The sequence below is a fragment of the Geospiza fortis genome, unplaced genomic scaffold (assembly GCF_000277835.1).
Source record: "Geospiza fortis unplaced genomic scaffold, GeoFor_1.0 scaffold190, whole genome shotgun sequence".
NCBI classification, from domain to species: domain Eukaryota; kingdom Metazoa; phylum Chordata; class Aves; order Passeriformes; family Thraupidae; genus Geospiza; species Geospiza fortis.
In genome coordinates, this window is record NW_005054328.1 from 4,917,070 (window position 1) to 4,944,377 (window position 27,308).

General features: G+C 37.3%; 1 protein-coding gene across 1 annotated transcript in view; it reads left to right on the forward strand.

The window, feature by feature from the left end:
* The first annotated feature begins 1,035 nt into the window (after positions 1 to 1,035).
* The window catches only part of LOC102037540 (cytochrome b5 reductase 4), a 28,770-nt gene continuing 2,497 nt past the window's right edge, over positions 1,036 to 27,308 (forward strand). The window contains exons 1-13 of the mRNA XM_031057191.1: positions 1,036 to 1,185; positions 4,005 to 4,105; positions 6,117 to 6,201; positions 10,233 to 10,274; positions 12,579 to 12,633; positions 13,975 to 14,032; positions 14,142 to 14,235; positions 14,777 to 14,809; positions 15,576 to 15,698; positions 21,649 to 21,789; positions 22,976 to 23,116; positions 23,732 to 23,882; positions 26,589 to 26,675. Of these exons, the coding sequence (XP_030913051.1) occupies positions 1,059 to 1,185; positions 4,005 to 4,105; positions 6,117 to 6,201; positions 10,233 to 10,274; positions 12,579 to 12,633; positions 13,975 to 14,032; positions 14,142 to 14,235; positions 14,777 to 14,809; positions 15,576 to 15,698; positions 21,649 to 21,789; positions 22,976 to 23,116; positions 23,732 to 23,882; positions 26,589 to 26,675 (1,238 nt within the window). The 5' untranslated portion in view covers positions 1,036 to 1,058. The remainder of the gene's footprint in view (positions 1,186 to 4,004; positions 4,106 to 6,116; positions 6,202 to 10,232; positions 10,275 to 12,578; positions 12,634 to 13,974; positions 14,033 to 14,141; positions 14,236 to 14,776; positions 14,810 to 15,575; positions 15,699 to 21,648; positions 21,790 to 22,975; positions 23,117 to 23,731; positions 23,883 to 26,588; positions 26,676 to 27,308) is intronic.

Sequence of the window (27,308 nt, forward strand, 5' to 3'; positions counted from 1 at the left end):
CGTTCGAGACGGCGGCGGTGACAGCGCTTCCGGCACTTCCTGGCCCGGCTGTGCCTGCTGTGCAGCGATGGAGGCTTTCACCTTGGAATTACTGCGTGCAGCTCATGCTTTATGTGCTGGATCTTCATCTTTGGAGGGGTTTTGAGAACACTTGTTGTCTAGAGACCTTTCTTGGAAAGCAGGCTTGTACTAAAATAGCTTTAAGAAATGTTAGTTTATGTACGCTTCAGTTTTTTTGCTTCTGTTTTTCCTGTGGTTTTCTAAGACCGCAGTTCTTTAACCCTGTTTCCTGTTGTTAAAGCTTGGATCAAAAAGGTTCCCAAACTGTGGTCTTACTTGTTTACTATTTCTTTAAATGCTTTGAAAATGCTCAGAAAATAAAGGTTCTGCAGCTTGGGTGTGCTTTCTGCAAGGAATTGCAAACGTGGTGTTGTAAATTGTGATTCACCTAGTTGGTATTTTTTAGAAACAGACATTCAGTGTGTCTCCATTACTCACTAGGTGCTGTTGAAAAGGAAGGTGTTAGATACCCTGAAGATCTTGTTCTGCCTTTCAGGACAGGCAGGCCATGGCAGTACTTCTCTGGAAAGCTACTAGACTTCTGTCCCAGCTTTCTCTGGGTCAGGCTTCCAGTTGCTCTAGGGCTTGTGAAAAGTCTTAATGAATGCTGTGAAGGCAAAACTTGTCTTACCTGGCCATGATTTTTAAATTTCCTTTATTGCTTGTAGTTTTCCAGACCGTATCTCAAATGATTTGCCACCACAGACAGACTTGGTGTCTTCAGTTTGCTTTGGGAAGAGTCAGCTAAATGTTTGTTGCTGTTTAGTAATTTCTGTGTCGCTACCCAGAACACTCCCTTAAGCACCCTTTCTACTGAATAGGGCTCCCAAATATCAGTGAATAATATGACTTGGGTTATTTCTCTTCTGTTTTTGTCTGAGCCCTCCTATGGAGCTTAGAAAAGTGTATTCTTAGAATGGCTTTTTCTTCCTTCAGAGGTTGAAGTTGTTTGTATATTTGTTATTTTTCAGGTACCTTTAAAACCAGGAAGGAGTCTTATGGATTGGATTCGGCTAACTAAAAGTGGGAAGGACTTGACTGGTTTGAAAGGGAGGCTGCTTGAAGTGACTGAAGATGAGCTCTCTAAACACAACAAAAAGGAGGACTGCTGGATATGTATAAGAGGTTGGTTGCTGTGACGTTTCTTCTGCGTTTTTTACCTGGTTTCTCGTTTCTGTACTTAAAGAAGAAGCAACAAAACTCAAAAAACAAGAATAAAAGCCACGCTCCAAGAGAAACTATGCACCTCCTATGTTTAGGCCAGGTGTAATCTTGACATACTTTGGCATAACTTCAAGTAAGAGATCTTGTGTTACAAAGATTTTCTTTGCTTTCAAGCTTTTCAAAAGAAATCTTCCAAATTGGCATGTTTTATACTATTTTATAGCTGGCTATGAAAATAATAAAATATAAGATTTTAGGTAATGTATCAAATAAAAAGGACTTAGCAAGAAAACAGGGCTTTGAAAATGCTGACATGTACACTTGTCAGTCTTGGACAGTTTATTATTTTGAGCAGTTGACTATTTTTAAGGATTGCTTTAGAGCATCCAAAAACATATAAATATTAAAAATACTGCTTAAACCTGGAGAATGGTCTTTAGGAAATAATTGTGAAAGCACACATACTACTTCATAAAACTTAGTAGTGCAAATGGCAGTTGCCAAACAGAGCAAATGTAATCATTGACTACAATGACAACTACCTGTGGTAATTATGCAATTCTATTTCTGTTATTATTTTAATGAAATTTTAGCTCCGAAGTTGAATCATATGTTATACATTTAGCAATGGGTGAAGGTGGTCTGGAGCAATAGCTGTGGCTAGAAGAGTATTTTCACAGTTGCAAATGAAGTTCCTAATTGTTCTACAGAAAGGAGCAAAATATTTGCCCTGCAGTTTAGTCATTTAGAGGCTAAAATACACTAATATCACCGTAAATTTATTAGGAGGTAACACCAATTTCTATGAAGATAGAACCACTCTTTGTACAGAAATGTCCCATTAATGTCTCTGATCTTCCTAATCTCTTAGTGATAACATTGATCTGGTAAGGAACAGCATTGATACTTAATAAAATGTCATGTCTGAACTTCAGCAAAAGAAAGTTAGGAATTTCTGTGTCAGGTGATTGTATTGTTGGGTGTTAAAGGTGATGAGGGTAAAAGTAAAGGTAAAATGTTATTCAGTACAGGCCTTTGAGCAAAATAATAGGGTTCTTAATTTCCTGTGCTGCAGTTGCATGTGCTAGTAAAACTACAGTAGGAGGAGAGATAAAGAAACCTTGTTTCCTATGTTCATCTGTTCATTTTTCGCTGTGAAAAAGGAACATCTACTGCAGACAGAATTACTGCCTAAAGATGCTTCTGTTTTCTTTTTAATCTCATTTTGCCTTTACTGCATCTCTGAGGCTGGTTTTTACAAGAACTCCATCAAGTTGTCTCTGTATCTTTCCTTAAATTTTTCCAGGTCTGCCTTTTCTGTGTTCTCAGATGACTAGTGAAAAAAGCATCATATCCAAAAATGACAGTAGCCCTCATATGTGGACACGTAGTAAAAGAATATAATTATGGAAAAGGCTAAATTAGGTCTCTGCGTTGGTAGTTAGACTGTGTTTCTAAAAGAAAGAGCAGAAACCCATGAGAGCGATGTGAAGTAAAAGAAGAACAGGAGCTAATTGGTTCAAAACCCCAGTGTGATCAAAGAAAGGTGTCATATAGGGCACAAATTTGTACATAAAGGGGGGTTCAGGGGAGTTAAAAAACACCTGAAGGATGTTTAAATGATATTTCTTTTGCTCCAGCAAGTTTGATGGTAAATTTGAGTAATATTCAGGAGGCCATGGCTATGCAGAATCTTACAATTTGTGTGCAGTAATCATTGCTGCACACAAGATGGCACAGTGAATACAGCCATCAGAAGAGCAGGTTGGTAAAGTGTGCAAAGATCCTTCCTTTGTTGTTGACTGGGTCTTTGTTGTTGACTAGGATGGTTGTTCTTGCCAAATAGGATTGCTCCAAATTTGTCTGCCCCAGGCTCAGTGTTGAATGCCTTTCTCTTCTTCTGAAGTAATTAATGTACACTTCCTAATGTCTTCAAAGCTTTTACTGCAAGCACTGGCGCAGATCTGTTTTTGGTAGCTTCCTGTTTTGATAATGTTAATATCTTCAAATATTCATGCAGGTAGGGATGCAATAATCACGTTAACAACAATATGTCTGTAGTTAAATCTGTTTATAGCTGCATTCTTCAGGCTCCAATAACCCAGTTGCCTAGCAACAATAATTAGCCTTCATTATTTCAGACCTGTGAAGAAACATTGTTTTATGTCACTGGAAGTGTAGAAACAATGCTGAGCCCTTTTACAGGAACAGATACAGCTAGAGTTGTAAACCTTTAATGAGCACGAGCTGTGTTAAGTTTCTTATATTGCTGAATCTGAAGAATGGAAGTTTTGTTGCTGATGGTGACAGTATTTCCTTGTGTGGGACAGTTCATTCCTGTAGGCATTTCATTCCATGATGGTGATGGGTGGTACTGGAACAACTATGACAACACTTCACGGAGAACTTAATTGGAAGGGAAACTGAAAACCATTTTGTGCACTAGCTGGTTCAATTTTGTCTCTTTTTAAATCTGCCTGTGGTACTTTTACCCTCTAGCTAGGATACATCATATTCAATTTCTAGGTTGAAGTCTTAACCCAAGGCAAATGGTGTAGCATCTGGCATCTGTTGGACTGGCATCTCCATGTAATACCTCTTGTGGTCTATACAATTGTGTCATTGATGTTTCTGTTTTTGTGAAGTCATACTGTCTGTTCCAATTATGCCTACTGTTTGCTAGTACACTTTTTAATTTGTGCTATCCTTTCCATTGTTTTTGGAGACAGGAGTGATTGTAGAAATGCTGCTCATATGCTTTTATATTCTGTTTTCTTCAGGATTTGTATATAATGTCACACCGTACATGGAATACCATCCAGGTGGTGAGGATGAACTAATGAAAGCAGCAGGAACTGATGGTACAGATCTCTTTGATCAGGTGAGAGCAACTGTCAGCAAACGACACTTGCTCACCGTACTTAAAAAATGCATGTTTTGCGATTATTTTTAGGGCATTTCCGTGGAAATGGTGATTTGAACTTTTTCAGTCCCAAGGAAAGGCAGCAGGTCACTGCTCAGAATGACACTTATATGCGCTGGAAGAGACATGTAGTTTAAACTTTGTATCAAAAGACAGTAATGAAAATGTTACTTTATGTTGTTAGAATTATACTTCAATTAGACTTCTTTTTTTTTTAGCAGAAATAGCAATAAAGCTAGCAACAATTTGAGTTACCACCTTCTTAATAAATTGCTTCAATGACTACTGTTGTTGGAGAGACCTATTTTTCTAAGAGCTTTCACTTTTTGAAAAGAGCTTGTAGAATTCTTTGTCTATTTACTTGACTGCTGCATTATCAGAAAAAATGCTGGAGCTTCTATTAACTTTAACTGGTGAACAACTCACAAGATGACAGTTGGTCTCTTATTTGTTTGCTGTTTCTTTAAATGCTTTGAAAATACTCAAAATAAAGGCTCTGAAGCATGGGTGTGCTATCTTTAAGGAATTGCCAACTTGGTGTTGTAAGATGTGATTCACTGAGCTGGTATTTAGACATTCTGTGGGTCTCCAATACTCACTAGGTTTATCTGAGAAACTGCAAAAGAGCAGAAAAGAAATCTCTGTTTCAGAAAGGAAATATGTTACCTCTTTACATGTCATGCATCAGAGTATGTTATGCCTTCATTTGCAAATATTTTTAACATTGTAAATAAAGATGGATAATGTTTTAGCTTTGTTGAGTCCTTTGTTTAGCTTTGTTAGTCCTTTCACAAATGAAGTGTTGGTTTTGGGCCTAATTCTTTGATTTCAAGAAATCTGTAGTATCAAGTATCCAGTATCAAGTTGGGGCTTGGAATTATGTTGCTGGGTCATTATATGATGTCCTTGAAAACAGAAGTCTTGACATCAGGAGTATTTGGGGAAACCCCTGTAGTTAAGTTCAGATATATGCTTGCAACTTTTTAATTTTTTTTCATGGGAATGGAAGCAGGTTTAGATCCTGAAAATATGCTTTTCACTTTTATTGTTTCTGGCTTATGACTTTTCTGTTACTGGAGGTGTTCGTTTTCCCCTCTGCTTTAGCATTCTGTCTCTGTCAGATAGTATTTTTTTTAAGAGCTTAGTAGATTGCCAGTGTTCCCCAAATTTCTGGAAAAATTAACTGTCATTCATAATCCTTCATTTCTTTCTGTTACGTGTATATGAGGAAACTACAACTTGTTGATGGGATTCTTTATCTCATCTCCTTAGCTAGTCCAGTTGAAAGTTTTTATTTTTAAATCTAGGTACCTTTCAAATTTGTCATGCAACACTTTGTTTCCTTTTCTCTTCTTGTGATGTTATCCTGGATGCCTTATCAGAATTCGCTTTTCTACCATCCATTTCCTCTACAAGTTCTCCAGTTCTGGTCTGTAAAGCTACTGCTTTTTCTTCACTTTATTTTACTTTCTTAAATAGGGAATTTCCAAATGATTCAGTGATAGTAAGACAGAAGCAAACAGAAATACACCAGCTTGGTAGGAGGTGTTTGTTTGTCTTAACTATTATTTTTTATGTTTGTTTCCTTCATCCCTTTTCCCTTTACTTGTCTAAACAAGACTAATAAGCATTGTGATAATGACAAGGTCTTTGTTCTGTTAGTTGTGTAGCATGCATCATAAAAATGCTGTTCAAGGTTATGATGTTCAGGTATTGCAAAGCATAAATGAGTAAATTAAACTATTGTTACTTTTTTCATAATCCTAATGTTTCACTTAATGACATGATATCTGTAATGGTAGTAAAAATAAGTACTGACTGATGTGATAGTGACTTCTAATGTGTTTAAAAAATAATCTGCTAAATGAATTATATTAGTCAATGTACAAAAATGAACTTTTCTATTTCAGTGCATAGAGCAATGTAGTAAGAATTCCAAATTTTATGAAAAAAAATTTTGTTAATGTAGGTTCATCGTTGGGTCAATTACGAATCAATGCTGAAGGAATGTCTTGTTGGGAGAATGGCTGTCAAGCCCATTGCTGCTCTGAAAGGTGAGTTGTTTTAAGAACGAAATATTGTTTATTAGACTTTATTCCAAAATTATCTGGAAATTATGAGAAATCCTAAATCACCTCATATTTATGAGGAGAATCTCTATTCTTGCGTAGAGTTGAAGGCTTTTGCATATATCCCACCAGATACCTGAAGATGAAATTGTTGTATAATTGAAGACTTTTAGTAATGTACTGCTATGTTTCTTGTTTTGTTTTTAGTCATTAGAAAACAGCTGTGCATGTGTGTTATATGTTTGTGTATATAGAAAAGACCTTTTAATGTCCTGCCATCTCTCTTTTTTCTTCTGATCCCAGAGGGAAAACTGTCATAGGCAGCTATCATATTGAAATAAAAGTCAGTATTTTCAATCTGGTGATTTCAGCCCCTTACATACATCTGGCAAGTTGCATATGTGTTGAGTTATTTGAATATACTTTGTGGGCAGTTATTTTTTCCAGAGGTCCTTTAGTTTGAATTGAGAAAATTTTGCTGATACAATAGAGTCCTCTGAGCCAGGAGAGCAAGAAATGTAGCATAGTCTTAGAATGCAGGTGATGGTTTCCGGAAACTTCAATCTTCAGTTTGTTTTTGGGTTTGTAGGCCACAGCCAATATTTCCTATACCTAGGAAGCAGACACTGTTACTCTGTATTGACCCTTAGCAAAACTGCAGTGAAAACATGAAAGGATTAATGATTACAACTATTTTTCTGCAGTTCTGTGACATACTTTAGTTCATGATTTCGGCTATCTTGTTGCTCTTCAGCTCCTGAAGAAGTGCACTGCATGCTTGCTTAGTATTTAGATAACATTGTCTTAACAGTTAAGTTGAGTTTGGTCTTTGTGTGAAGTGGAATAGTATTTTACATCTCCATGATGCTAGGTAGCTAATTCCAGTGTGGAACTTTTAAAGTAAGTGCTACAAAGTATGGAGAAAGCTCAGCAGCATAGCTGCCTCACTGAGTTGAGGCATTACAGAGACATTACTGCTACTCTGTTTACTGCAAGTAAACATGCATTTTGTTGATTTTATTAATCTAACTTTTCTGCAACTGGAAGGAATTCTTGTCACAGCCAGTCAGTAAAACATAAACACATCTTCACCCCTGCTGGCTCTGGCCGTCCATTTTCTGCCGTTCCCTTTTTCTGCTTTGTTTGTTGATAGGACTGTCTATTTTGCTGTAGTAAAATTTGCAGGATAAAGGTTGTCAACTATATAAAACAATTCTGTTGCCTGTGTTGCTTTTAGCCATTCAGACTAGAAAAAAACTTAATTTTGTTAATAAAGAGTCCAACTGATAACAGAACTACAGAGTCATTTAGGTTGGAGAAGACCTCCAAGACTGAGTCCTTTTTTTGAACAGCCACTGCCTTGTCAACTAGACCATGGCTGAGTGCTGTGTCCAGTTATTTGTTAAACATATTCAGGGATTGGTGACTCCACCACCTCCCTGGGCATCCTGATACAATACTAGGCAGCTCTTTCAGGGAAGTTCTTCCTGATCTCCAACCAGAGACTCCCCATGCACAGCTAGGAGGTCAACCCCCACCTGGCTACACCCTCCTTTCAGGGAGCTGTAGAAAGCAGTAAAGTCCTCCCTCAGCTTCCTCTTCTCCAGGCTAAACAACCCCAGCTCTCTCAGCCACTCCTCACAGGATTTAGCCTCTAGACTGTTCACCAGCTTTCTGGCCCTTCTCTGGAACACCAGCACTGGACTTGCTAAAATCCTTCACTGTAAGATTCTCAAGGTTTACTTTGGTTCCTGTGGGGTTATGTATCCTCCTCCTTTGAATTATCAAAAAGTGATTGACTTACTTCACCATTAGCCAGCAATTATTCTAGTCTTTTTTCTTTTGAGACCATGTTCTGCAAGGTTTGCATTTCAGAATAGAAGAATAAATTACTAAGTTAAGGTGCATGTTTCTGAATAGAGGATTAAATGGGTCCCATAAGTATAGAGGGAAGACAAGACTTCAGATTATGGATTACATTGCTTTCTTTTTGTGACAGAGAATGAGTGTTCAGCAGTAGGATGAACATTAGTATTTGCTGTTTGGTGCAATCAGTACAGAGCAAGGAAGGCAGATGTAGGATTGTTAGGGCATTGCTGGAAGATTTGTGGCTGTTTACCTTAGGGTATTTTTCCTACGGCGTGGTGGTTTCTTGGAGATGGTATAATGGTTTATTACTGAACTGTTTAAGGAAGCTGAAGTTTGTCCTTGCACACTCTAGGGGACTTTTGAGGAAGAAGAGTCTTTTGAAAAGGCTGGGGATAGTTAATGTTTTGTCAACTTGTATTTTGAGAATGCTGCTTCATGCTTTGGTGGTGACTAATAGGAAATTCTGAAGTGTCCCTTCTGTAGTGTTACAGTGGATCTTTGCACTGAAATGTGGTGTTTGTACTTGCTGAGAAGGCCAGTGCCATACCTAGGTATGTAAAAGATGATTTCAGAATCTCCCTCAGCAAACCTGTGCAGCATGAAACTGCTTGCTGTCCCTTCAGGGTGCTCAGCTGTAAACATTAGCATAGTCTGAAATACTTTAATACTGCTGGTCTTTCCAGAGACGCTGGTTAGTGTGTAGTTATATAATCACTATGTTAGTTTAGTGGTTACTTGGGAGTCAGAATGCATGTTGTATTATTGTTAATTCAACAAGATTAGACTGAGAGCTGTGATGTCATCCAAGGAAGAGAGGTAAGGCTCTGCCTTCGATGTATCTCACGTCATCCTTAAAATTGCAGTGCTGATTTCTGTGCAGTGTGCTAATGTAGTGAAATGAGAATAGGCTTCTAAATACAAATAATTACCTTTCATTAGAAAGAGGTTTTTGTGAACAATTTGCCCATCCTGGCAGAAACCATAAAGTGGTGTATAGCAGAATATGCAGACAAATGTTACCTCAACCAAAAATTTATGGAGTATTTTCTTTTTACCTCAGCTAAAAATGTGTGGAGTATTTTCTTTTTACGTTGAAATGGCACAACATGAAAGCCTCTGATGAAGGTTGTTCTTGAAGAGCTCTCAAGTAATTTTGGAATACCATTTAGTTGGTTCTTTGCTCTATGAGCCTTTCTTAACTTCTTTCTAGCATTTTTTCTCTAACACTCGCTGGTTTGATGCAGAGCACTGGGAAGGATATGGAAGAACAGGGAAGAAACATTCCTGTTTTGGTTTTCTAAAAGGGAGCAGGAAGAACAGATTTGTTTCTCCTACTTCCCAAACTTGGCTCCTGTAAGAGAGAATATAAATTGGGCCTTTCATATAAGGACATTCTGAGATGTACAATGTAGAGGAGGGCAGAAAGGGGCCCCAGGTATATCCAGAGGTCTAGTTTCCCCACAGATTTGCTGAGAACAGAAGGACATGTGGCTGAGAGGTGCAGTGCCTTTCCCATCAAGGTGAGCGCCCTATAAAAGAATTGATGCTGTGTAATTCACCTGCTTGGTCTCTCTTTTTTTTAATTTTCTGCTAGAGTCAGTTGGTTTGGAATAGTTGTAGCATACTGTAGAATAAATGAAAAACTGAGATAATAACTTGAAAATAAAATCAGTTGGCAGAGGAAGCTTATAGAAAAAATCTTTTTCCTATGTTCCTGCCAAGGATTGGGTTCTTTTTTCTAAGGATTGGATTGGTCAGATTTGCAGTCTACTATGTGATGTTGTGAGACAGGTGTCATTGGAATTCTTAACAAATTCAGTGAGCTTCTTAGCTATGAAGTTTATAATTGCACAAGATAATCTGTGATGGTTTTTTTGAAGTGTCAGAGTTCCTGCATTTCCTATCCTTTAGAGCTGTGCAATTTTTGGTGCTTGTAATGTAGCAATTTTTTAATTAGACATACTCTTTTGGAATGGTAATCAGTGCTGCATTTTTTTGTTGCTCCTTGATGTCTGAAGCATCCTGGTCATTCTGTTACGACTTTTGGAAGATTTACTTGGAGATGCTTACTTTGGCTAATTTAGCATGATGTGGGGAAGTACTGTAGCTTCTTAACTGTTATGCTTGTTTTTTATTAATGCTTGCAGAGATTTCTTCTGCTGTGTCTGAAGACAAGAAACAGCTTAATGGTAAGTTCTCACCTGGAGCGAAGTTGGGAGTGAACCTCAAACTTATGTGAATATCATTGAATGAGCAGTATTTATCCACATTTCTCTCTCTTTGCATTTGAGTCCAGTAGTCAGGCTGTAGTGATCTGTAGAAATTTCAGAAGGCAAAATCCTACCCAAGTATTGTGAATTCTGTGTTTGAAAGTATTATAAGACTGCAGTAGAATCGTGTAGATAAGGGAGCTATGAGATAGACAAGCAAGGTCATCTTGTCTGTGAAATGCCAGGAAGATTTTCTGCCCAAGTCTTTTCTATCCAGTTAGGTCTTCCACTTGTTTTGCCAGATCTTTTTTTTTTTTTTGCTTTCAAAGTGCAAAATTTTGCATTTCCTTCTGAGCTTCATGAAGTTTTTGTCAGCTCATTTCTCCAGACTCTCTGCATCCCTTAATAAGGTTAACCTTTGGCGTTTGCCTGTTTGCATGATTTGTTATTGCTCTGACTGGGAGAACGTGTGCCCTGTAGGTTGCTGATGACTGTGTGAAACAATATCAGCATTCCCTATTCCCTAGGGAGTGCTAGCAGTAACTACCCTCCAGCTGGACTTGGTATGCTGATCACACCTTTTGTGACTGGCAGTTCTACTCACTTTCTGCCTATGATGCAATCCACTGACCAAACCCAGCTCTTTCCAGTGTGGCTGTGAAGATGGTGTGACAACCTCTATCACTAACCTTGCTGTCCCATAGGATTGTGCAAAGCAGTCCTGTGATGTGCAGGGTTGTAGTTCTGCTGTTCATCTGGTCACATTAAACTCTTCATTTCATGCCTGCCATCAGCCTTTGGCTTCACCCACAGCTTTTCTTTATCTGTGATCACCATGACTAATAGAGCACTTTGCTTAATTGGTTCACTGATCACCTGAATCATTGTCTTTTTATTGCAGCATGAATCACTGTTTTCATGTAGCATCTTACAGTATTTCAAAATAATTCATAAATAACTTGGTTTGCCAGAATGTTCTGTTTCATTGTGGCTGTTCATATATTTCTCTGGACCTGCAAAAGCAGAGAAGAGTTGTATGGCCATGGATTTCTGTTATCCCTGGAGACCAAGCAATTCATATGTGTGTCCTCAAGAAAGGCTTAGTCCTTGAGAAGGCTTTTATCATTAGGTGATTGGTTTTCTTCTGCAGTGATCTGACTGCTCTGACATTTAGCTTCCTTGGCAGCTGCAGATGTTGTGTACTTAGGAGTAATTAAGGATCAAAGAATGAGTAATTCGACTGAGTTTTAATTGCTTTGGGTTAATTCTGGATGATCAAATAGTTTTGACAGATTGGGTTAGACCAGAGTGGCTCTTTTTGTTTTTATCTACTTCCCACGTGTTGGAGCCACTCAATTACGTGTTTAAGCTTTTAGTCATACTAGAAAATTTACTGGCATTTAGAAGATAACAATCTGGGTAACTGAGAATTCATGTGCTAATTATTTTATGCATAGCCATTTCAGGTTTGCAAGGTTTGCCTTTGAATGGGCTTGAAACCAGCACTTACCAGCTGTTCAGCCTGCAGCTTCCTCCATCATCATTCTATTTAGCTTCTTTGTGTTAGAACTGATGCAGGATTGCAGTTGCTTTTATCTATCTCTGTCCTCAAGTTTTTGGCAAATATGTTCAATTTCTATTCTGTCAGAGATTGGTACAGCTGACATTTTGAAAGACTGACCAACTGTTGCTTCCCAGCAAAAGCTGTTTCAGACTGTTTCATGCAGTTAAGTAGTTAAAGTGAATGTCTGAATTCTATGAAAATTCCTAGCCAAGCGCTGTGTAGAAAGATTTGGGCCGCTACCCTTGCTTAATTGACACGAAATGTTACTTGTGAATTAGGTTAGATCAGACATCTCAAATTGAATTTATTCATCTGAATTGTATAAACAAATACTTCTGTTAAAGGAAAGTCTTTTTGTGCTACACTATCACAAAGTGTAAAAACACAAGCTACTAACAGATGAAACTGAGTACAGCACAGGTACTGTGGTGTGTGGAACTCTGTTCTGAAGTACACCTCCATGTTCTAGAACATGTTCTCTGTTCTGAAGTATACATCCATGTTCTAGAACACTGCTCTCCAAGAGAAAGTGCTGAATAAAAACTAAATACAAAATGTATATAGCCTAGCTGTGGAAATAAAGCCACCAAATACTGTTCAAGAACACTTAGAACATTCAATTAAAAAAAACAAAACCACAACCCCCAAACTTACCTGAGTATTTTTTATATTAAGCAAGCATCCCAGCAAATATTTTAATGACTCTCTGCTCTTTGCAGGTGTGCTTCCTGAGAAGAAAGGACTGGCTTCTTCTGCTCAAGATTTAAGTCCGAGGTAAGCATTTGTCTGTATTTGTCTGTTGAACATTCTGTTTAAGAATTCTGTGCAATTCTTAGTAAATACAAGGCAAGTTCTTCCATGGATAGCTCTTGAAATTTCAGTTAAATGAGTGTATGTCATTACCATCCTTGTATAAGTAGGAAAGTTGAAGTTCAGGTTTAAAGCAACTTACTTACCAGAGGTCATATGGGCAGATGATGGTTCTTTACTTGTTCTGTTGATGCCTAAATCTTGTGCTGCCTTGATTGTATACAAATGTATGGCTTATATTTGCAGGCTCCTCACCTTTGTTTCTTGGGAAAACTCATGGAAAGTGATTCCATTTGGCCTGAATGCTTTCTTGACTTTAATGAATTTGTCCATAAACAATTGCTGTGCCTTGAAAAAGGGCATTATTTCAAGCTGGAATATATTGAGATTGATAGCTGCATTCAAGTTTCTACAGTATGTAAATGAAAGCAGGCCCTGAAAGCTCACTGTGATATGCCTGCTGATGTCACTGATGCATCATTTTACTCCATGATACCTTTGGTCCTCAAGGTCTAGCTTCTCACTTGGCATCAAAATCCCCTGGGAATATGTGTTCTCTGGGCTAGTTACATGCAGTCATGAAATACTGTGGCTTGTAAACAATTGTAATGAGGTTTTGTTTTTTAAGTGCTCTCCAAACCTTGCTGCCTTTCTTCCCATGTATGTCTGGCATATTCTGGCATGTGACTGGAAGGTGTGCAGCCTAAGATGTGTTGGCTGTCAGGAGTATTTTATCCTCCCTTTGTCCCTGTTTTTCTGGTCCAGGAGTAGATGGAAGTTACTTCCTGGCAAGTGTAAGGCCATGCAAATAATTAGCGACTGAAGGCTTTCTTTTCTTTTTGTACTTTGCACTGGATTTATTACAAGGTTTGGACTTGGGAACATAAGAATGAATGCAAAAATTTGATTTGTGGAGGTGAAAGGAATTGTGGTTTTGTGGTATGTGCATCAAATCTTTAACTCTTGGAAGCCACCCTGCCTATTTAATCCTTTTGTCTGGACTTAAGATTTTAATCATCCATATGCAAGGTTCATATACTATAAAGAGAATATATGTGCTTTTTTAGTAAAATTAATGCCATACAATTTTAACTACAGTGTACTGACTATAAGAATACATAATTAGATAGTTATTTTAGTAGTTTTGTCAGAATTACTGACTTTGAACTTAGTCTTCAAAAGTAGTACGTAATATGTTTGGCTTGTAAATTTGTTATACAAGCTCTGTTTGAAGGCTTGGGGTTAAATATGTTTTGATATGCTCAAAGTATATGTTTTTTCTTTATTGTGTTTTTTGTTTTACAGTTACGACTGGTTCCAAACAGATAGTTTGATCACAATTGTCATATACACTAAGCAGAAGGTAAGTCTATTTCATGAAGGAAGAATTACAAGATCCAGTTGTGATCTAGCTTGAATTCTGGGAGAACTTTATAAAAATTTTTGGGTTTTTTTCCCCTTGGCTCCGAAAGGACATGAATGCAGACTTGGTGATAGTTGACTGTCAAGACAAACAATTAAGGGGAGAAATCATCATGGATGATCACTCATATCTTGTAGAAATTGGTAGGTACTGTAATTTTGCAGTTGAAGGTATTGTATTTTCATTCTACTGTATTAAAACCTTTTCATCACACCATTAGCATTTTACATGCACCAATTAATATTTTATTCCTCTTTCATTAGAGATGGTTAAAGTGCCTTGATGTAAGGGAATTACATTGTTTATCAACTCACATCTTCATTTTTTTAGTGTATACTAAATTTCTTACATATGAACTAAAATGCAATTGATATTAAAGTTGTGTAAAATTTTTCTTCAAGTGTGTTTTTTACAATTATTAAAAAGCCCTCATTCACAAGGGCAAGTGCAATAATTGCAGATTAGTAGCTTTACCTGAGCCATTGTTAAAAGTACTGGGAAAAATAATGCCTTCATGCATGAGGTTGTAGAAGTCATGAGTCAAATTTCAAGGCCAAATAAACATGCATAACTTATTTTATTAGTATTATTAGTTCACTCAGTATTCCTAGACTTACTTATACTTTGTGTGTATATGATGGCTGTAATAGAACTTCCTTAACACACAGTTTGTTTGTTTTTCAGACTTGGATCATGCAGTTTCAGAAGATGTGGCTGGTAATTTCAGTCTCTTGCAGCACTTCCGTATCTCTTTCTAGGACAGTCCAGTCAGGAGCTGAACTTCCATGATCCTTGTGGGTCCCTTCCAACTCAGGATATTTTATGATTCTGATACCAGAATTCAGTTTCAATTGGAAATTTCAGTTTATTTTTCTGACTCATCAGATACTTCACAGTTTTACTTACCATCAGGTCCTGACAGAGTCAATCAAACCAAGTCATAACATGAAATATTTTTTCTTAATTGTGGCATTTGGGCCTGTGAAAGTAATAAGCTGATAGTGCCCTGATCCCTCTGAGTATGACTGAAGGCTAAAAGAGCTAGAAGTTAGTTCTGTCGTGTATTTTTAAACTGTTCTTTGCTTAGACCGAGACTTTCTTGGATTTAATTGTTAATTCAAATGGCCTTGAAAAGAAGATAGTAAGTAGTGGTAACTAACAATTTCCAGTACATGAGGACTCTGGGTTCATAAGTATTTTTCTTGACCAGATGGTCTGTGAAGCTGTCCTGGTTCCATGAACTGTTAAGCAAATAATGTGCATTAATTATGCATATCCAGTTAGTGCTGGTTGTAACTGCACTCTAAAATATTATAGAGAGATAGCTGGAAGTACTTTATTTTGATACTCTACTTTAAAGAATTAATTACATGTGTCTTGAGAAATGAGTAATTGTTCTGAATTTCATTATAGTTTATTTGTGAAATATTTTTTTGTACAAAGTGTAACTAAAAGTAACAATATGAAATCTTTTCTCTTTTAGGAAATATTGCTGAAAGAGTAGGGAAAATAGAGATTATCTTAAAGAAAAAGGATAATGTTCATTGGAAAAATCTGGGACGGCCTTCTGAGGGTCATAATACTTTTATCAAACGCACAGACAGAGGTAAGCAATTTTATAGCCAGCTACCAGCTATTTTAGGACTTCTTGGAGCTTGTCAGTGATATTTGTTCTTTTCTGGGATTTCTTTTTCTGTTGTTGTACCTTCACTTCTTTTGCAATTTGTCTGATCTTGAAAGCTATTCGGGAATTTTCCTAGAAATGGTTTGATTTGGAGGAGGGTTTTTTTTGTTTTGCTTTAGTTTGTTTGTTTGGTTTGTCCCACAGTGGAGTTGAAGGTGAACCTAATATTGGAAGGGAAACACTGCCTGAGTGTTGTTCCATCTCATAGTTACCTGTGTGCTTAGTGACCTCTCTGTCCACATGAAAACCTCAGTAGACAGTAGACCCTGAGGAGAGCATGCGTGGACATGTGTCAATCATTATGGAAGTAACTGGAGTGAAGTATCAAAAACCTTCACTTGCAGTTGTTACTGTAGATACAGTAACATCTGTCAGTGCTGCAAGGTTGTTCCAATACTCTGCATCTTTGTAACTTGAGCTCAGATAAAATAAGGGACTTCAAGTCATATGTAGGTACTAAAGCCAGCTGCGAATAAGCTGTGTCTACAAGAAGCAGTAAATGTTACATATGGATTCATTTTGTGGTAACAGAATAGTATGAGCTTGCTGCAGCACCAAAGTATGCTAGAGTAATCAGTGTGGGTTTGGGTTTTTTTTCAGCTAGATTAAAAATTTCTGCAGAATTACATTGTGTAATATAATCACACTCCTGATGTTATTGCTGTCACCTAGTTTCTCAAAAGCCCTCTTGGTCCTCTATCTAATGATGCTCAAAAATTGACCGTTAGATTATAGTCTGCTTTATTCTGTGTGAAAGCAAAGCTGTGCATTTTTAAGAGCTAATGAGATGTTGCTCACCATGTTGTACACGTTTTACTGGCCCTCAGTTACGCTACGTGGGCCTTTAGAGTTGAGAGATTACTGTGGTACAAAAAGGAAGACTGCAGGAAAGCTCATCTCTCTAGCTACCTTTAGCTTCTGTGGAATGTAATTTTCCTTTTGAGAGTTTCAGAAATTGTTGAGTCATCCACTTTAAAATTAGATTTGTCAATACAATCCTCTGTATCTAAGGGGTTACAGCCTGATCTAATGTGTTGTCCACTGTCTGTTGGTCATTTTCTCCCTCATCGCTTTTTGTGATTATAGAAAACAGAAAGAGAAGATAATCTAAAGGAATAAGAGATATAGGATATAGTGGCTTTATAGGTCCTTTGCAAATGAGGAAGGTTAGATGCAGTTGACAAAATACATATTGAGCATTAGTAACTAATGCTTTCTAGATAATGTTATCTTGTTATACTTTTTTTTGTAGTTTATTTTATTCAATTTTTGTGTATTACTAGTTCTTTTGGTAACTGTGCTTTTTAATATAAGTGATCATTTTATCTGAAATGATTCTAGTTTGGTGGCAAGTCTGTGAATAGTGAGTGCTTATGGGGGCAATGGTGTTTAATTAATTCGGATTTTCTTGTCTTTGAGTTTTTAGTATTTCTGTGTGTATTGATGAGTTAAAACATTGTATTCAGAGCACAGGAAGAAGGGCTGAAAACCAGCCAAGATTGACACTTGGAAGTTTACTTGATATTATGTCTTTATTACTTGTTGATAAGACAACATTCATAAAATAGTTTGTAAAGTATGGGGGTGTGACCAGAAGCATCTATGCTTTATAAAGTTATTTAATATTTATTTTTGAAGCAGGCATGTCTAAATTCTACAAAAAAGTGATAAAAGTCTTCCTCAGGAAAAACAACTTAATGCAAAGATGGAACTGAAAGCTTATGGAAGAAACAATTAAAATAAGCCCCAACTTTTTTCGCCATAGGCTGGGAAAGTCATACTCCCAGATAAATTGCCTATGTACTCTCAAATTCCAGATGAGTTTATACTAACATTTTGGCCAGTGTATTTTAGTTAATTGGAAGGAATGAGGAGAATTTTTGAAATTCCTCAAAGTTGAAGGGGATTTTTTTTTTTCAAAATGACTTCAATTTCAGTTAATTGCACTGTGTCTTAGAATGGTCAGGAGACACAGAAGAATATTCAATACTGCTTCTACTCCTTAAGAAGGATTAAGTGCTTAGTTTTCTGGAGAAATAATTATTTATAACCCACAGTATTGTGTAGAAAACACAATTCAGTATAATTAGATTGTCAGTATAGGGGGGTTGGTGACATTACTTTTGGGTACGAATTGTGACACTGGTCATTAAAAGTGCAAACAAAAACTTATGGTCATAGGTCTGGCATCCTGTGAAATTCAAATGCAGTATGAAAAGTAAAATAGAGCTTTCTCATTAAACCAAACAAAAAAACCAAAACCCTAAAACCTGACCACTTCCAACCAACAAAAATATCATACAGCATAGTGATAGAGTGCAGGTTTTCATGTAGGTATTAAGATGTGATTTTCTTGTTGGTGCTTTTTCTGGGAAATAAGGTGTGGAAGCCCACATATGAGGGAGCATGCACATAAATGCAGTAGCCATATGCAATTAAAAAATTGCATGTTAGTAGGGATGACTTGGAGGTGTGTGTGTGTTTTCCCATGGAGAATAAACTGCTTCTTCCTTCTGAAAATGATTTTGAACTTTTACTCAGACTCCTGTTTTGGAAAGTTATCTACTAAGTTCTGCTGTTTCAAAGAGTGTGCAACTATTGGCAGATGTTCAGTAAAGAAACAAGGTGCTGCTGCCTCTGAGGGCTGAAGTGGGATGCAATTTCCTTGTTTTGTGCAGTGGTTTTTGTACAGATCAAGTGGAAGATCATAGAGGCTTTTTGGTTGGCAGTACCAGAAGGGAGCAGAGTGCTGCTGCAGCACTTACTGTGTATCGGTGAGACTGACACTGTGACAGAGTGCTGCGTAACCAGGGAAAGTTTAGAAGGTGTTGATTCAGTGGGAACTTTACTTTGGGAGGGGAGAGAGGCCATCTAGCAAGAGCATGGCTAGCCTTCTTTGGATAATGTGAGGTAGCTTGTGAAATCTAGTAATTAACTGAAGCATTTGAGGGTACTGATGATTTGATGGGCAACAGTGAGGGATCATGGTTGTCTTAACTCCTAAAACTGGGCTGCTGCTGAAGTGGTGGGAAGCCACCTTCCTTTAGCTGTGGTCTAACCTCCATTAGCTGCACTATCTCCATTAGCATACTCCATTGGCAGTAGTAGTACTTGAGGCTCCATAACCAAGAACCTGAACAAAATAAGGATTTACATTTAGCTGGTTGGTGGGCATGTTTGGGTGGGAAATGCTTTCTGAGAATGGGGTGGAATTCCTCTACCTGAGGTGGAAGGGTAGTGGAGCTATTCATTTTTTTCCCAAGCCAACAGGCTAATGTTGCCACTGCAGCATCACTAGGATTATGACTAGTAACTAAGAAATAAGAATTGCCACTGAAGTTTTATCATTGAAGAAAAGCAAAAAACATCATTAAAAAAAATTCTCAAGCTCCCTTTCATGACAAGGAAGAACATGCAGTATGCAGAAGGATGATACTCTCCAAAAGCTATTGTTACCTGTATAGCAGCTTTGTTACTAAAACTGAATTTGTATGCCTATAAATCAAGGTACTGTAGTTCTTGAACCCAGCAAAGGTGGAAGATGAGTTTACAGAGTGATGTCTCTAGCCCATGATTGTATTGTTTTTTTGTGGCAAGCCTTTGGTAGTGAGGGGCTGCAGGGCTGCTTCTCCTAGATCAGGAGCTGCAGTTCTGCCACTTGATGTCTGCAAAATGTTTAATCCAACCTAATCTACTCGCTAACTACTTTGGTCACTTTGAAAAAATAGGATTTGCTGCTAGATACTGACATCATGATGAGAGAACAGTACCTTTTGCTTCTGTATAGTAGCAAATTATAAATCTTTGGCATCTGACAGTGACACAGCTTTGTGGGTTGACAAAACCAACTGTTTGGCTTCAGCTTGCTACTAAGGGCTAGCTCCTTTTGTTGAAAGGCTTTTCTGCTTTGACAGTTGTTTTTGCTTGTGGCCTCAGATTTTATAGGAATGACTGATAATGAACTAATTTTAGTTAATGTAGCAAAGACTACAGTCTGAACTAGAAGTTTACTTAGAAAGTTTCCAAAAGTTATATTGGATGAATCAGGACAAAAGTTCTGTATGGCAATTGTGAAAATATGTGTATTAAAAATAGGGAGATAAAGGTTATTTATGAGGAAAAGGCTGGAATTAGTCAGGTTGGATAGGTGAAAAAATTGTCAGGGAACAGTGAATCAGTTGATGAATCAGTTTTTTAACTTCTTTCTTCACGCCCAAATATGTGTAAGAGTATTAGCTGATGAGTGTTAAGGGTTACATTACCAACCTCACACATCCTTTTAAGCAATTTTTTAAGTCTGCAGAATTGACAGCAATCTTGGCATATTTATTTGACTACTGTACTTTGCAATCTTATTGTGTATTGTTTTTCAAAAGAAGGATAGAAAACAAACTTCAACAAACTTTTCATAATATTTATATAGCTGGAGAAATGATGTTTTGTTTTACTTCAAGATTGGTATGAAGTAGAATTACTGACTTCCACTTTTTCAGGGCTTTAGGCATTCTTTTGATTCATCTGAAATGCTTGTTCGTTCAAAATAAGGGATTTGTAGGACGTTAGATGAAAGATGTGAGAAAATCTTAATAACAAAATATTTATTCCATGTCAGAAGCTTTACATCGTGTTTCTGCAGGCATTTGTAGTGGGTAACTCACTAGTAGCTATTTGAATATTTTAAGAAAACCAGTGTAGGCAGAAAAATGCCAATTGTAGACTGACTTAGCTGAAGGGGAGCTCTGGAAGTCATCTGATCTGACCTGCTCAAAGCTGTTCAGTCAAGGTTTGAATACCTCCAAGGACAGACTCCCTCTGAGCAGCTGTCCCAGTGTTGGACATGACCATCCTCATGGTGATGCCTGGTTGGAATTTCCTTTGCATCTTCCCCTGTTTCATGAGTAGCTCAGCTTTTCATGTGAGCAACATGAGTATTTTTCAATACCATGGAAAAAAAGGGGGAAAAAAATGATTGCTTCACTGAAATTGCTCCAATGTAGAAAGTGTTGTTAGAAGGGTGTCATGCTCAAGTATTATCATACATGAGCCTGCGAAATTTTGAGAGGCTTTACATAAAAATATCCACTGGGATTGAGTTACAAACCTGTTTAGGCGGTGTGGTGCTGTGATCACACTGATGTTCCAGATTGGACCTAAAATACTGCAGTGCTGAAACAAAGGCCTGGCTGAAAAATGCTCTCCTAAAGGTAGAGGAGAAAAAATTACTCATGATAATTTTTTTTACTGGAGGCTCCTATAAGCTCCCTGGAGCTTTCTCTTCTCCAGGTTGAACAATCCCAACTCTCTCAGTGTATCTTCACAGGAGAGATGCTCCAGCCCTCTGTTCAGCTTTGTGGCCCTTTTCTGGACTTGCTCCAGCAGGTCCACAACATTCTTCTTATGTTGGGGACCCCAGAGCTGAACAGGGTACCCCAGGTGAGGGCTCACAGGAACAGAACAGAGGTGCAGAATCACCTCCCTCAGCCTGCTGGGTGGCTGTGGGCAGTCTGGTGCTGTGCTGGCTTGTTTGCATTTGCATCCTACCAGCTGCTTTTGGTCTGCTTAGGTGTGTGTACCTGTGATGTACTTGTATGGGGAGCTCAGTGCAGGTGCAGTGTGGTACAAATGGTTCTGATGGGTTTTGGTGCTTTTCTACTTATTCCCAGTCAATAACTCAGAGGCTCTTAAAATAATGTTATAAATGAGTACTTAGTCCAAAATTATAAAACTTATCATAAGTAATCATACAAGAAGCATCTATTTATTGACTTTTTATAAGTATATACTGAAATACACACATTTGTCTCTCTTATTGAAAGATATATAATACCAGAATTACAGATTGAGACTTAATTAACAAATAAAATGTTTTTAGGACTGTTCTACAGAAAATGCAAGTTGGTTTCTAAGACAGAAGTTACCCATGACACCAAACTCTTCTGCCTAATGTTGCCTAAGGGAACACATCTCCGTGTTCCTACTGGACAACATGTTTACCTCAAACACATTATTGCAGGTAAGAAAAATTGAGAATGTAGTAATGGATATATTTACATAAATTCTTTTCATACTGTTGGGAAAATGCCAAGTCCATGGTCACTAACTCCCTAATTGTCGTTAGCAAGTCTCTGCTTCCAGGATCACAATCAGTACTTAATAATGAACTGACTGGATTAGTATTAATGGAAAGCTAATTATTGAGATGGCTGGCATTTACTGGTGACCTTATTGTCTCTACTGCCAGCTCTCCCTTTAGAAAAAGCCAAAGCAGTGCTGTTCATCTTTGAAGTGTGGGAAGGTTATTGTATATATGTGTAGTGTATGTGTATGTATATATATTATTAGTCAGTTCCTTTTAGTTTTCAGCTTTTTTGAAATGAGAAGGGTACTATTGCAATTTTTTGGGTTTTTTTTCTCTTCTGAGGGATTTATAGTAGTCATGGTAACTCTGCTTTACACTCCAGTTGTGCAATATTAACAATAATGTGAGGTTATGAGAGGAATGTGTCTTGAAAATCACGTGCTTTTTTTCGGTGTACTATTCTTCAAAATTTTACAAAAGCTTAGAAAACAGAAGGTCAAAGAAATAGCCAATTTACTATTTAAAAGGGTACTTCTGAAAATTTGCATATTAATAGTTATACTGGTCACTGCACTTAGATTGCAGTATACATGGTAGAGACTTCTCAGAAGAATTTTTAAACATCCATTAATTGAGAACTGTTATAGCCATCTCCTCCTCCTCCCTTCCTAATTCTTTAGTAGTGTCCAGCTCTTGAGGTATTACTGTCATTATACAATAGCTTTTTGAAATGATACTGCAAGAAAATACACTTCTGCAGTATTAAAAATCTGCTGTTTAAATTAAAAATAAATCAGGCTGTGGTACTTGAAAATTAATGAAAATGTTTAGATTTTCATATTCTTTTGGGATGACTCAAGATCTTTTCATCCTGTGTCCTGAATTGCTAAGTAGCATGGAAATAACATACTCAAGTTTTTAATTGGAAGTAGAAGGCTTCCAATTCTGTAATAAAAACTGGTGCAGTGGAAAGTAATAACTTGTGTAAAAGCATGGGATGGTTTTATTTTTATGGTATATACAGGTTATTTATTTACTCTTTGCTTATTTTGGTACTTGTAGTATCTGGATGTAGAGTACTTTTCATATTATTTGAGCTGGATTTCTGTTTGCTCTCTAGGGACAGAGGTAGTAAAACCATACACACCTGTGTTGCCTTTTTTGCCACTGGATTTCCAAGAAGATGGTGTGCATATATATTTAATGATTAAAATTTATTCCCATGGATTGTTCACACAGGCACTTGACCACCTACAAATTGGTAAATATGTGCTGGGGGGTTGTGTTTGGTTTTGCAACAATTGCATTATTTTTAAAGATTCACTGAGTATTTGTCTGAGTATTGTGATGTTCTGATGGTTTATCTGCTTAATCAGGAATTACTTAAAACATCTTTTAAATCTTACTCTCCATTCCCTGAGTGTAAAGGCTTGTCCTCACTGTAAACAGGAGTTGTCCATTACAGAAAGCTCTCTCCTGAGTGATATGTGTGGGCTGTATCACACATCATAGTTGATGGCTTTGATGTCATATGCTCTGAGAACAACTTCTTGTACTTTTGCATAAAGAAAGGAAGTCTGTTTTATGGGACTTAGGATGTACTTCCTTTTCCATTTCAGATACAGAAGTAGATTTTTAATACTGACTTTGCAAATGTTTGTGTTCTCATTGGGTAAAATTCATCAAGGCAAAACATTTTATTTGTACATCTCTTCTTTTAACAAGAATGATCCTTATGTGAAGTGTATAGTGCCTTTCTGAAAGAAACCCTAATACTACAAAGATGAAGGCAATATGAAATGGCCTTTAAAAATCAGAATGCTAATTAGCCTGTTTTCATGAAATTAATGTTTACTTTTTAATTTTTTAAATAAAGGAGACTATATTTCTGTCAGCAATCCTGAAGGCAACTTCAAGAAGTCACAAGTTCAAACTTCAGAAGATCTCCTTTTATTGGCAGGAGGCACAGGTTTCACACCAATGGTTAAGCTGCTGAATTTTGCTCTGACTGAAGTTAGCTGTGTGAGGTATGTAGACTTCTTGACAAGCTTCAGAGTTAATAAAACAGTTAATAAAATAAAATGGTATGAAAGCATTTTTCTGGCATGCTTTAGGGAAGAGTCTGTCAGAGGCTGAGGCAACTTCCACTTATTTGCTTATTGGCTACCATCAACGTAGTGGACTGATTTGCATTTTGAATTTTAGTTGTGGTACAAATGAGCTCACTGAGTAGACACTTCAAGGAGTTTGGGTTTTTTTTATTACCTTCACATTTAGTTGTCTTTTTTTAGTATGGAGATATTACAATGTAGATACTGAGTTTTGGACTGAGGATGGCTGCAACTGTTTACTTATGGCTTCTCTCTGATACATTAGATTAGTTAGCTAATGGTTTTCACCTGCTAAGCAGCAGTAACACATTGTTCCCAGATGAGTTCCACTTTTCACAGAAGATTTATATGTCACTTATGTAAGTACAGCATTAAGTATATTTGAATTCATGAAAAGATGTGTATTGCATATGCATTCTGTACTCTGTAAAATCTACAGAAGAAGGCATTACTTGTTCTTGGTCACGGGAACAGGTTGTTATGTCTTGCAGAACTAGCACTTCTGCTTTTGAAACACAGAGAGATTAATTGTACACTGATCTTCATACTAAAGCTACAGAGGATGACATAGACTGCAAAAATTTGTTTCCAAAAAAACAAACCCCAAATCCAGACACTATTCTTAGATTGTCATATTTCAGCAGTTACATATAATCCTATTTTGTGAGCAAAGAGATTGTACTGTTTGGTTCTTCCAAAATGTCCTGTATTGTCAGTAGCAGATAAAAAGTGGTTGACTGGCTTTGTGAAGCCAAAGGATGAGTCTATCATCTGACAAAGTGGGAACACATTTTTAGCTCTTTTCAGCACAATTTCGTATGGGAATTCAGTGTTAGTTTAGGGTCAGCAGCATCTGTTTCCTTACTAGTCAAAGTAAATGAATTTTTCCTTCTTGCTGTGGAGGCTGGTTAGGTGCTGGAGTGACTTGAACTGAGGCAGATTCCAGGACTGTCTTTAATATATGTATCTTTATCTGTATGAGATACATATGTGTGTATATATATGAGCAGTATTGCATAGAATGATCTTACTTTGCAAAGTAATTAGCCATAAGCTTGGTTTGGATATGCTAGGACACAAATTGCAGAAAGCTGAGGAATAATCTGTGCAATGACAGACTTGTCTCCTGAGGGTGCCAAAGCAACCTCTGTCTGGAGTGCTGGGTGAGTGGTGCTGAACCTCTGGGGCTGCACTGTGAATGCTGGAGAATCTTCAGCTTTCCTGGGCAGCATCTGCTGTGATGGGCTTAGACAATTGGATTTTCATTGTTACTGTCTAGACAAAGTCTGCCTATTGTCTTGCAAGTCTATTTCTTGCCTACTGTAAACAGGCAAAACAATTTGTTCCCTTCATTGCTGCACTATCCTTTTGTGCATCAAGTCATGATGCTTTTTCTGCAGCCTTGTTTCCTCTCTTACAGGCCAAATTAAATTTGGCCAAAGTATTAACCATAAAAGAATGTTGGTCCTCTACGCTTCCTTTTTCAGATGAGGATTTTTTGCTCCTTTTACTGGTTGTGTATAATTGCAATCAGGTGGGTACATTTCTTAAAGAAGACTGAAGCACAAAGACATTAACCACTAGGTAGGGGGCTAATGCTCATCCTAAGTGTAGGATGCTAGTAATCTATTCTTGATTCTCCTTCATCATTGTATCTTTGTCTCCAGCTTCTCATTCCTAAATTACCCCTCTGTTGTCATATTCACTTTTAATATAGTGTCCCACTTTCATCATTAGTCTTGTTCAGAAGGTAATTTTTTAGCTTTCTATCTCCTTCCTCCATTTTAAAATCCTTTAAGGGTCTCCAACTCCTCTTTCTGAGCAGTCTTCCATATGACCTTGCATACCAGTGTTTTTAGTTCATTAAAATCTACATGCCTTGAAGTAGTTTCCAATAGATTAGATTCACTCTCTTTCCTTACAAAGGGCTGATGAAGCTTCTTATTTGTTGTCTAAATTTTTGTTATCGTTCTGTCAACCAGTTTTTCTTTACTGGCGGGGATCATATCTAAATTTCCACTCTTCATTTTAATTGTGTTCTCCCTTATTTCCAGCAAGACTGTGACCAGTTTATTCCAAGTTTGTAATTTTCTGTTCTTTATAGTGCTGAGTACTGAGCAGAACTGCAGCAGACACCTTTGTCTACCCTGGGGAGTAGGGTGTCTCAAAACACCATTCTCCAAATAACCAGTTTCTACTTTTGTGCCCATGAACAAAATGCATGGCTTTCCTATGCACTTTTTATGGACTTCCCACCACCTGAGTAACATTCAGTGCTGTGGTGCACCATGTCACTGTTTAGAGCACTACTTCAGTGTAGTGGGCTTTATTTTCCATGTTTTCAGAGAAGTGGGCCCTGGGAAGCATGTAAAGGTTCTGGCACATTCTAGTTTCTGAATAAGATGATTTTAGTATTTAAAGATGGAGCATAGCTGATTTGAGGCTGTTTTACCTATACCAGGCAAGTTTTTCAAAGCTTGTTCAGTGTGGCTCATTTTGACTTATAATGCCTCTGGAGAAAACAAAAAATATAAGTAAAAGGTTTCTGGATGATGCATTAAGTTCTGATTTTTAACAGAAACAATCTGCAGTTAATTTTAATTTTTGTTTTGTTTTTTTAAGGACAGCGAAGCTGATCTTCTTCAACAAAACTGAGGATGACATACTCTGGAGAAATCAGCTAGAGCAATTAGCTCTTAAAGATGAAAGGTAATTAAAAGTCTTGTGGAGAATAACTTGTAACATCTCTGTGTACAGAACAAGTCCTGGGCTTAGACTAACTGTTCAGCTTTGGCACAAGGCCAGATTCTGATTCTGTAAGCTCTTAGCTAAGAATATGATGAGACCTAGGGAGTGGAAGGAGATCCATTGCTCACAGGTGCCTAGCAGAGGCAATGTTGTTATGTTCTCTAGGTCCCATGGGAAGCCAGGGATTTGATTTACAGTGTTTAATAGATGATTATTTGGGATGATATGTTAGCTTGGATGATTTTTAAAATCATCTAATCATCTAATAAAATCATCTAATCATCTAATAAAAAAGTTGAGAAGCTTTTTGATGCAGAAAAAATTTGCCTTAGCCTTAACGACAGAAAACAGTTATGCAAAAAGGAACACAGAAGAGAGAAGGAGAATGTACCCCAGGAGAAACATTTTGAATTTAGAGAAGTCTTCTAAAAATTTTGGTGTCACTGGTTATGAAAATGTTTATATACAAATTCAAAGTTTAAATAGGTGCATTACTTTAATTTTTTCTTATTAATTGTTGCATTTTACCCTCAATTACTGTGTAATTGCAGATTAAAATGCAAGTAGTGCACATGTAATGTTAAATTAGTTCAG